A 12,380-nucleotide genomic window follows, 5' to 3' on the forward strand; every position below is an offset into this window, starting at 1 on the left:
TTTTAAAGGGTACCTGTCATAAAAATAGTAACTGCTGAGAACACAGCTAGCGGGGTTTATTTTCTGGCACAGTTGTATGCACTTTCTATTCTGCTTTGCCTGGCAGCGCTCTCACAACCAGCATGCAAATGTGGCTGACATTCAGCATATGATAATTATGTAATTTATGGTTTTTGGCCCTTAAGGAAATTCTAGAAGAAACTCAGTTCAAATATATATCATAAAGATATAAGTCTTGGACCAGTATCAAATGTAATACCTTCATTAGAGTTCATTATTACTTTGAGACCTATGCACCTATAACTCATTTATATTTCATTAGTACTGTACATCACTCAGTGCCTGTAACATTTTAGATACGTCTTTGCTTGAAATGTACAGTATATACATTTTGTACTGTGTGTTCTCAGCCTTCGTTTTCAAACACACCTGGCAGAGGGTCCTCTGTGTTCCCAAAGTCTTTTTCTTTTCATTAGTAATTCAGTGTTGCTTAGTCTACCCAAACTGCTATGTCAGGTTTAGTAGATGCTGCCACGTTGAATCACCCACCTGTTTTATGTATCTCTTGAGGATACAGTATGCAGGACCATAACACTTGAGTGCTCTCAGGTTGGTCCTGCAGGACCTAATGTTACACAAAGTCATCATCTTACTGATGCATCTTTCATCTAGTTTGTATTATAGATAATGCAAGAGAAGATGTGAGACTCACACATTTTCAACATAAATTATAGGTCTCTGTAGGAGCAGGAGTAGAGCTGTAAACTAAAGCAGGGAAAATTAAAGATGACCTTTCACCATTGATTGATCTTTCTGGCATTCTAGTTCCCAACCTCTCTATTACACAATTTATGCAGGCATGAAATTTCACAATACTTTGGCACTTCCTAACCTGCCGACTTTTGGGCTTTGTGGTGCAAATATCCCAGAAGGCTGCAGGCAGCGGAGGGTACGTCACTGTTAAAAAGTTGAATGTGGAAGGAAGTGGAGGAGCAAAAATAGGCTATATAGAGCAAATAAAACATGACAATTGTCAGTGATTGTGTAATAGAGAGGTTGGAGGAAACGTATGACAAAGTGCAGTAAATGATAAAAGATCTACTTTAATATCAAACTGAGTAATCTGTGCGAGGAAAAAGAAGAGTATTGGTGGATCAGCACAACAAATTTTACGGAAATTTCTTAAAGCAGTATGGGGGGAATTTCCCTTTAAGCCTCAACAGGCTACTAATGCTAGTTCTGCTTCTTAGCAAGGTGGATCTTGTAGAGACAGTGTCATCCAGAAAAACTTTAAAGGTTGCTCACGTAAATAAAATGTTCATTATTAGCACCTACTGATGCTATCCTGGCATAGCAGTTCTTTATACCTTTTGTGTATCAAAGTGAAGTCATTTTCTCACACACAGCTTCAGGCAATGGAAGCATCTTGGAAACATAGAAGAGTAGCAGAAAAAAAAGACTATATGGTCCACTGAGTTTTTACCATTTCTTTAAAATATTTATATATGTTTTTTTTTTCTTTTTGTTTATTTTGTGTTTTTTTAGTTTATGTCTGAGTATAGATCTGTGTTTGCCCCAAGCTTACTTGAATCCACTTACTGTTGACGGATGCACTAACTCTGCTGAAAAACTCACTACCTCTGCTTCACAGGCAGCAGTCAGTTAATTTATTGACATCAGGGCCAGAACAGGGACTAATACAAAAGTCTGAATTGTATAGCAAAGGCAATGTTAGTGAGAGCTAATTTCAAAACTTTTATTTATGTGGGAAGCCTGAAAAGTGTTACCTGATGATAGCGGCTGGGTTAAGGGCAACTAATTCCCTAAGCACAACCCAACAATGGTGTCCTTTTTGGATCCCAACCCCCCCCCCCACAGATGTATTATTACCAAGATCTGACTGTCACTTGTTTATTTACATACCTCACTGCAAGTCCTCCTGGCTACTCAGGAACATTACAGCCCCACAGAAGCCTATGAGAGGTCCTGCGGCATGGACTGTAACAAGGCTGTGGCAGCCAGATCTCACTAAGTATATATCTATGGGGGGGATTCATTAGTTCAGGACAAAGGGGCACAAAAAAAGTGTATTTTACTTTAAAGTGCACTTATTCTTTAAGGGCATGATAGGTAGGTGCAAGGACATGATAGGTCAAGGTATGTAGGGGTGAAATTTTGTGGTTCCCCATTCCCTTGGTACCCTAAGTGCATACTTATTTTGTTTAATTAATCCAGGCCTGGAGTAAGTGGATAACTCCTGCACACGAGTCCATGTGTACTCACATTTTCATGGGCACCTGCGCTGTGCAAGCAGAAATATCCATAATTGTGCACTTTCATGCAGGCTCTAAACTAGCATTGACTCAGCTGTTCTGGATGACAGTAGAGAAAGTAGTGGGACTATAATTCAAACTCATTGAGTGAAAATAAGCAGGAAGAGATGGGCAGTTACACTGTGCAGAATCACTGCTAAAAATTAGCGGTTAGAAAATGTTAGAAAAACTATAAATGGGCATTTAGAATTTAGGGGGGGTGCAGCAACCACTTAATTATGAGCACATAGGGGTTATTTAGAGTACTGGAACAAGGTTGGAAGACAGTCAAATTTAAAAAGTGATCAGGGTCGCAGGGAAAGAGCAGAAGGAGAGAAAGGTAAACTCTACTTTCTTTTTGTTGTAAAATACTGCCAGTTCCAGTCTACAGCCATGTGATTGTCTTGGTCCTCACTCACACCCGCAGTGACTTAAATGTATTTATATGCATTTGTAGGAGATGTCTACATACATATAAATGCATGTAATGATTTTAAATGGTATAATTCATGTGCAATTACCTGCATTTAGGTGCATTCAGTTTAATTGTGTCTTCAGAAAATAGAATTCCATGTGTTCAAGGGCAGATTGGATACTCTGAACTCATCTAAACACGATACCACATGTAAACACATAAAGAGGCGAGTACATCTAAATATAAGAGAACTTGATTTGGAAGGCATTACATTTTTTAAACTTCCCATAAAATTTTCTCTACACTTAAATAATGTAAACACAAAAGTGGTAGTGTGAATGCAGTGCAAGGCTTTGTCAATTCTATCTCAGCAGGTGAGATAGAGTTGGATCAGTATAATATGTATATCACATTTGTGCTATCCTTGTCCATTCCGATTTTTCCTCCATGTAAGGGAGTGGGCGGATGTAAGCGGACTAATATCCATTTGTATCTGCCCACCTCTAGTCCAGTTAGTGCATCTGTATTTGCCCACTGTAGTCCAGGTCCATTCAGTTCAATGGACCTGAATGGACCTGGAGGTGGACAAATATAGGTGGATGCAAATTCACTTATATCTGCCTACCCATAAGATTGTATTTCTGTCCATTTTGATATGTATCACCAATCAAAAAATGGGCAGACAGAGATCACTCATGTGAGAAATGCAAATATTGTTTTGTAAACATGGTGACACAATGTGCTCAGGGATGTTGTCCATGAATGTGATTATAACAAGCAGACCCTCCCACTAGGGAAGGAGGACTTGACTGAGATACATGTATCAGTTTTAATATACTATCAGTAGGTAAACTCTACAAGAAGATTGCTGAAATCCTTGCAATTTATTTATTTGGCTTGAAGAGGATTTGGTACGTTTTCCGATCAGACCACACAATCTAGAAAACATCTGCCCCTTTTATATCCTGTGTTCTAATTATATCCTGAATCTATTACACTATTTTCTTGTGTAAAGTATTGTAATATAATCCAGTTTATAAAATTGATGCAAAACGTGTGTGATGGTTCTTTTCAAGAATTGTCCATGTGATATGTTTGTTTCTGGTGAATATTCATTTTAATTCTCATAATAATACACCTTAATTATTTTGCAGTGGGATGCCATCACAGAAATGGATGAATATAATCGGCCTATTCATACATACCAAGTATGTAATGTCATGGAAGCAAACCAGAACAACTGGCTCAGAACCAATTGGATCTCCCGGGATGCAGCACAGAAGGTTTTTGTGGAGATGAAATTTACTCTCAGGGACTGTAACAGCATTCCTTGGGTGGTGGGGACTTGCAAGGAGACCTTTAACCTTTACTACATGGAATCTGATGATGCCCATGTAGTAAAATTCAAGCCCAATCAGTATAGTAAGATTGATACTATTGCTGCTGATGAGAGTTTCACACAAATGGATTTGGGGGATCGCATTCTGAAACTGAACACGGAGGTCCGAGAGGTGGGGCCCATTACCAGAAAAGGGTTTTACCTTGCGTTTCAAGATATCGGAGCCTGTATTGCTTTGGTGTCAGTACGCGTCTACTATAAAAAATGTCCGTATATGGTGCGCAACTTGGCTATGTTCCCAGATACTATTCCAAGGGTGGATTCATCTTCTCTTGTTGAAGTTCGAGGATCATGCATCAAATATGCAGAAGAGAGAGACACCCCCAAACTGTACTGTGGAGCTGATGGTGACTGGCTTGTACCACTTGGACGCTGTGTCTGCAGTGTTGGATATGAGGAAGTGGATGGAACTTGTCATGGTAAGTGAATTTTTAATAAGTCTTTGTTTTCTCAGCTAATACTGTTGAGTACTGCATTGTCTTCTTACAGCTATCATGTGTTCTCAGTTCCACTCATCCAAAAATTAGGGGTTCAGGAGTATGAAAGGTTTAAAAGATTAATCAGGTTTTAGTTGCTTTCTGTATGCCGGTATGGGAGATTTCTTTGTACTTCCTGTCTATTGGATGTGTGTCATACAGGACAGGATGTGAGGGAAAATCCCCAGGTGGCAACAAAACACAGATTTTCGCTCATTGTGTAGAGCAGGGGTATCCAAATGTTTTAAACAAATGGCCAGTTTACTGTCCATCATACTTTAGGGGGGCTGGACAGTGGCCCGTGGGAGTAAAAATATTACATACAGCCTGTGGTCAGTAGAAGGAGGAGTTGTGCTCCATAATGGGTATTAGTGATAGGAATAATGCATTATTGTTGGTGTCATTAGGAAGAATAGTGCCCCATCATTGGTGTCAGTGGGAGGAATAGTGCCCCATCGTTGGTGTTAGTCTAAGCTAATCCAGAACTTAGACTTAGCTGGAGGCAGGCTTGCCTCACCTGGCACTTGCTGCCATGCAGCCTCAGGTGGGTGACCTGAGGGTCTAAAGCTAGAAAGAGTGACCCTGGTTCTTCAGTACACTTACTGAGGGGAGCTGTCTTCCAAAGATCTGTCTGGTATCACTGGAGGGTGTCGCTTGGAAAATTGGAAGGAGGCTACCATTCTGTCCTTGGGCCTTGTGAGCACAGACATTGAAAGGTCTTGGGGACTCTGTGTGCTTAGCTACCCCTCTGATGCTTGATAGCTAGCGTGGATCTAAGACAAGAGAACACTGGCTAGTATTCTGAAGATCTTGTCCTAAGCTACTTGTTGGTACAGTCTAAAGAGAAGTCTGATATCTGCTTTCAGCCAGAACTTACACCATGCTTACTTAAGAGATCAGTTAGATGTCCTCAGTGTGAATAGTTCTAATCTTGGAGTATCCTACTAAAGTTCCGATTTCCTATCCCCAGTTCTGCAATAAAACTCCAAAAACAACATTCCCTACACTAGTCATTGACTATAGCGAGAAAAAGTGTGTGTGTGTGCACCTGGATAGAGAATACTTTGCTCCTGGCTGTGGGGTGAAGATAGGGGAGACCCAGGCAAAAATACAAGTGGCTCCTGAGGAGGTAGCACTGCAATTGGTATCAGTGGGATGAATAGTGCCCCATTGTTGGTGTCAGTGGGAGGAATAGTGCCCCATCATTGGAGTTAGTGGGAGGAAAAGTGCCTGTCATTGGTGCCAGTGGGAGAAATAGTGCCCCATCATTGGTATCAGTGAGGGTAATAGTGTCCCATTATTGGTATCAGTGAGGGTAATAGTGCCCCATCATTGGCATCAGTGAGTGTAATAGTGTAATTAGTGGAAGTAACAGTGCCCCATCTTTGGTGTCAGAGGAAAGAATAGTGCCCCATCGTCCATATCAGTGGGAGAAATAGCATTCTGTATCTGTGGAAGGAATTGCCAAGGTCCGGATAAAGACATGCAAAGGGCTGCATCCGGCCCGCGAGCCACAGTTTGGAAACCACTGGTCTAGGGGGAAGCATAAAGCATTTATCCAACATTAAGAAAAAGGTTAAGGCACTTTTTTCTAATGTAGGGCAAAGTGCCTGAAGACAGCCAACCCACTAGGTAGTTATACTTACCAAGCCATGCTCTTACTTGCCTGCCCCTGTGGAGCCCTTGTTAACAGAGCAAGGTTTCTGAATTTGAAGGCCCACAGGTCCTCCCCATGTGACAGTACTTAGGCCTTAGTAGCCAATCACCAGGCCAAAATACTGTCACGTGGGGGGTTGTGATGTCATGCTATGTCTAAGTTCCAACACCAGCCAACACCGGAGCTAAGACAGGCTGAGATGCTGCTAAAGCTAGGCAGCAAGGAAGCAAGACTGAGTAGGTTAAAAAACCTGTGGCAGTGGGCGATCTGCAGACATCGTTACTTTAACCAAATTTTAAAAAGTGACTGTCTGTTGATAGAAGTGGGCCAAGACAATCAAATCATTCCTTCACATTCATGTAGCCAAGGTTGCTTCTAGTAATGTTGGTGTGTAGCACAAATAGAGTCTAAGCAAGCAGTCATGTATTCACTTTTGAGAAGGCATTGCTCGGTTTTGCTGCATTATAATGAAATTGTGTTTCCTTTAGCCCAGGTCATCATAATCCTAAAGGTTGTTCTACATTGTTTCTTTCCAAAAATAAACTCCAAGAAAAAGCTGTGGTTTTCAGTTGTTGCAGTGCCACGAGTTATTGTGCTGTACAGTAGTAAATATCTCTAAATTTAGGCTGTATGCATATTAAAATAGCTTTTTAATGTTTATGCTCTTTTTAAGATGTGTTTTTGAGGATTCCAAAACAGACATCTAGGGGGTTATGTACTATAACCAGAGAGTGCTAAATCTTATTGCCAAAGCTTAATTAAAGAAGCTGAAATTAGAAGCTAATTGGCTACCATGCACAGCTGCACCAGATCCTGAGTGCTCCAATTTTAGTAAACTTACCCCAGTAACATGTAGAATAAAGCCATTAAAAGGGGGAGCTTGGAATAGGTTTTCAACACTTGGCAAGTATCCTTACCAATTGGTCTGGGCAAAGTCTCCATGTTCACTGGACATTTTGTGCGGCACACTGACCCAAACATTGTATGCTTCCTCCATCCCATTGTTTCTTTGGCTTTTTAGAGAGTGTTGACAGAGCAGACTGATCTAAGTTTTTAAAGTATTAGAACTGAATGATTTTAAACATTCATTGTCCATGTGAATTCTAATACTAAAGGGTACGATTTGATCTGATTGTCTTCACATTTCTTTTTGTAACTTTATATCAGAACTGGTTTGAAGTGGATTCAGAGTTTATCTTAATGGAGAATGCTTGCTAAATAATGCATTGTATTAAGTGATTGGTCTCTGTAGATTTAAGGATAACATCTACATTAAACTTACGTTAGATGTTTATTTTTCCTTTTTATTTCATTTTGTTTGATTTAAGCATATTCTTTTTATTTAAACAATTCTTCTGATCTGTGAGATCTGTGCTACAGAAATACTGTCTTGTTATTGTTGTTTAGATATGCATTTGGGTCTGACACTCTGTGACATTGTGATCCTCTCACCAGGCTTGCTTGTCAGATGTTGTTTCTTTAATCATTTGTAGGGTCATGTTCATTGGTACAGTAATGCTGTCCATCGTTTTGGTCTCTGATGCCTCTCTTCCTTTTGTTTCCAGATAACAAAGCCTTTGTCACTGATTGTGTCTTTGTATTATATGACCAAAATGTCTGAGTTAAATTGCCATTCCTTCCGATGAGTGATCTGATTTTATTTTAAAATTGATTGTGTATGTTACACACTTACTCTGTACCAAACATAAACCAGTAGATTTATTACCGTCTATTCATTGTATTACATTGCGTTACATTGTAAGCTGTACCAAGGGAAATGACTATTCCAAATGGGTCAATCATTTTCTGTAGAATGTGCTGGAGCTATGTAAATTAATATAATCAACAAATCTAACTAAATGTATGTCTACCAAATTACAGGGTATGCTAAAAAAATCCTCTGCATGTCAACCTTGTACATTAAAAGGATTTTCCTGAACTTTATTGCAAATCATTACTTGTTTCTGCTCTGCGGATATTGAAATAGGGCATATCAATCTACATGCTAAAATATATATTGAGTAGGTGGTCCAATCTCTACTATATTCATGCGATCAATATAATTATTGTAATAAGTAAACACAGCACCCCAAGCATTCTTTTATACAGGGCTTTTTTTTTCTAAAAACAGATGCAGGAACCCCCCTTCTGAGTCACCCCTTGTCTGTGCCCCCTATGAAGACTCTGAGCGCCGTCCCTTGGTTCCACCCCCTACTCACCTCCCAGTACTGCCCCATTTAGAGAATACAGAACCAAGCATCATTTTATGGTGCTAAGCAATTTGTAATTTGTTAACGATAACAAGAAAAGCAGTAAAAGAAACCCCAGCAGCCAGCAACAATAGACCTTACCCCCTAACAACAATAGATCCACATACAACAATAGACCCCATTCAGTAACAATGAACCCCCCAACAAAATACCAGCCCAGCAACAATAGACCCCTGGCAGCAACAACAGATTTTCTAGCAGCCAGGATCAATAGAGCCTTTGGCAGCCAGAAACAGTAGATCCCTCTCAGCAACATCAGACCCCACTAGAAATAATAGACCCCCATGCAAAAATAGATTTTCTCCAATGACAATAGATCCCCCAGCAGTCAGCATCAATAGACCCTACGGCACAGCCAGCACCCCTTGCTATTAGATACATTCAGTGCTGGAGATGGTGGGACTGTGTTCCTGCTGAAAAAAATCCCTGATTCTATACTTGCAGCCTTTATTATAGACATCTGACCAAAGATGAACCTCCTGTAGCACCCTCTAGTGGGCTACTAGATTAGTGTAGTGTATTGCAGGTAAAATCGTTATTTATGACTCATGGTAATTGTGCGAGTATATGATTGAGGTTGGGTTATTGCGTGTCAGCTGGATGACAGGATGTGGTTCTATCGCCTCTTCCTCTTACTCTGGAGGAGCATAGAACCTGCCAGAAGTTGGTAAGCAGGAAGGGGTGGAGACCTAATCTGCATGTTTATGGGAGTCCAGCCAATCCCAGGTTTGGAGGCCCTGGTAGAGTGGTGGGCTGGCCCATAAATATGGGAGAGTCAGGCTGACAAAGGAGTCAGGTGGAAGATGGAGTTCTCAGGAGCCTGTCGGTGCCTGGGAGGGGTCCCCTGGGTCGGGGGGCGGCCTTCAGGCTGGGCTTGGGAGAATACATTCAGCAGTGTAGTGTGAATGGGATCCAGTCCTGGAGCAGCAGGGAGAAGAGAGGACAGAGTGAGCACAGCAGCACCTCCTGGCATCTACAAGGGAAAAGACTGCCACATGTAGCAAACTTTCGAAGGACAGCACTTTGCTAACACCATTATCCTTGTCCCAGGAGATGTTCAGAGCAGCCAGGAGGGCTGGTAGTGTCTGCAGGCTGTTGGACTGAAAGCAGCTCTACAGGGGGAGAGAAGATATCTTTGCATGTACGAGAAGCTAAACTGATTTTTGAGGGGCTGCCAGTTCTTCGCCCATAAAGGGCAGTTGCTACTGATCTGCAATGGCTAACAGCTTTCAAGAAAAGAGCTGTTCAGGATCTGTCTTTGTACATAGGAAGGAAGTTGTCCCCCCTTCATTAATTTAAGCCAACTGGGCATCCCATAATCCCTATTTCCCTATCCAAGGTATTTCCCCTATAAATAACAAACCAAGCCCACGGACTGGTTACTGTCTCTTTGATGCATGTCTGTGTGAGAAATACCTTTTGCCTGGCTGTGCAGAGCTTAGGGACACCCACAACACAGTGGTCTCTATGAGGGTAGTGCTACACTCCCAAGGACATTGCTGGGAATGACAAATGTAGGCTGAGAGTTCTAGAAAACCCTGGCTATGTAGAAGAATGGTGGTGACAATTCTGGAACCTGCACCTTTCAACAACAAATCAGCAGGTGACAGCTTCATATTCTTTATATTGTTCAAATGTCAGCTGTTCAGCCTGCAAGAAAGAGAGAAAAACAAATCAATCAACTTCCCCATGCATGCTAACAGCATTGGAGGAGGAATCCCCATTGTATTCGGGCACCCATGGTGCTGCAGAAAAGTGACTGCATCCCTGTTGGCCTGATCAAATTCCACCCAACTCAGTCATATTCAAATCAATTTTTGTGGAGCCAGTTGGTGCTAGCAAACCACCATTTGATCAAACATTTGCTCAATTTGAGCCATCTATGGGGTCTTTAAATACTTGCCTAAAAAATGAGCTAATATGCCTGCCCCCATGCAAACATTTCCAATCTACACACAGAAAATGGCTTGTAAAGTTTTAATTCTTGCTGATAAGATTATTTGTTTTCTTGTCACTTAAATATATATCTAAAGAAAAGGAAGACTATAGTTTCTCATTAAGGCTACAGCTGAAACAAAGTCCAGGTTTTACGAGCCTATACACATTTTTAAATGCTTCTAAATTCAGCTAAGTGTTGTTACTAATTCCATATAGCAATGCCATGTTTATTTTAGCAGGTGCAGCTTGTCTTTGTGAATCTATATTTCCGCAGCTGCTCTCTCTTTATATCTGCTAGCAGACAGCTGGATGTACCTGGCACATCTCCTAACTCTTCCCTAAATGGCAAAAGTACAAACAACAAAATATTTCATTTTTTCCCCTTTATCTACTGTACGGCGCACTACAGTAAACAAATGCACGCCTCCAAGAAGCTGAAATATGTTGCCGAGCAGGGGAAGGCACTACAAATTAAAGTCCAGTGATTATCTGTAACATTAAATTATTTTCCGACTGTCGATTTGTCTCGGAAAATATGTTGCTAGAAAGATGTCAGCTTCTTCATGCTGGGAATCTAATTATGAGTGTCAGTAACGCATAAGGAATTTGTGTGTTTATTGAGGCTTGTAGGCATGCTTTGTGTGCAGCAAATAACATCCTCGGTAACTTCTCCCTAATAATGAAGTCAGGCAGGACAATCTACAGCATTCCAGCTACAGCTGGTATACAAGTCCCAACGCTTTTAGCTTGGAGTGGGCTCATTTGTACCATGGTTTCCAGCAATAATTCACTAAGGGAAATATGAGGGCTCCTAAAATGCTAATTGACTAGCTGTATTGATAATTATTGGGCTTTTTGAGCTCCTCTTTGTCCATAGAAAAATTCTGAAATGTACAGTTGCAAGAAAAAGTATGTGAACCCCTTGGGATTATGTGGAGTTTTGCATGAATTGGTCAGAAAATGTGCTCTGAACGTCATCTAAGTCTCAACAATAGAAGAACACAGTCTGCTGAACATAATACTACACAAACATTAGATGTTGCCATGGTTTAATTGCACATAACATGTAAACATTCACAGTGCAGGGAGGAAAAAGTATGTGAGGCCCTAGCTTAATGACTTCTCCCAGAGCTAATTGGAGCCAGGAGTGAGCCAACCTTGACTCCAATCAGTGTGATGATATTGGATGTGTTGCTGACAGCTGTCCTGCCCTTAAAAAACACACACCTGTTTTGGGTTTACTGGTTTCAAGAAGCACTGTCTGATGTGAACCATGCCTCGCAGAAAATAGCTCTCAGAAGACCTACGATCAAGAATTGTTGACTTGCATGAAGCTGGAAAGGGTTACAAAAGTATCTCCAAAAGCCTTGATGTTTAAGAAAGTTTAGCACTGTTGCTACTCTCCCTAGGCGTGGTCGTCCTGTAAAAATGACTGAAAGAGCACAGCGCAGAATGCTGCATGAGGTAAAGAAGAATCCCAGAGTGTCAGCTAAAGACCTACAAAAATTTCAGTTAAACCATGGCAACATCTAATGTTTGTGTAGTATTATGTTCAGCAGACTGTGTTCTTCTATTGTGACTTACATGACGTTCAGAGCACATTTTATGCCCAATTCATGCAAAACTCCACGTAATCCCAAGGGGTTCACATACTTTTTCTTGCAACTGTAGGTATAGTGCCATCGGAGTTTTCACATAGCCATTATCCACTAGGTAACAGTACATTTCTGAGAAAAAAATGGGTCCATTGGGCTTATCACATTTTTGGATGGAAACTGCAAAATTATTAGAAATGTTGGGATCGTACAAGTATTCATGACTTGGGAGAAAGAGAAAACCAGGAGCAGAAACTACCAACACCATCTTTTGCCTGTCCACCCATCCTCCATTCAGAGATCTTGTTTCATTCATAA

The 12,380-nt window shown here is 41.0% G+C and overlaps 1 protein-coding gene across 2 annotated transcripts in view; it reads left to right on the top strand.

Moving 5' to 3' along the window:
- EPHA6 (EPH receptor A6) overlaps positions 1 to 12,380 on the top strand; it is a 1,004,780-nt gene that overhangs the window by 270,507 nt on the left and 721,893 nt on the right. For both annotated transcript variants that reach the window (XM_089682939.1, XM_089682940.1), the window contains exon 3: positions 3,882 to 4,545. In XM_089682939.1, the coding sequence (XP_089539065.1) occupies positions 3,882 to 4,545 (664 nt within the window). The remainder of the gene's footprint in view (positions 1 to 3,881; positions 4,546 to 12,380) is intronic.

The sequence above is a fragment of the Staurois parvus genome, unplaced genomic scaffold, assembly GCF_062004578.1.
Source record: "Staurois parvus isolate SC_StPar_1 unplaced genomic scaffold, SC_StPar_1.0 ptg000299l, whole genome shotgun sequence".
NCBI lineage: Eukaryota > Metazoa > Chordata > Amphibia > Anura > Ranidae > Staurois > Staurois parvus.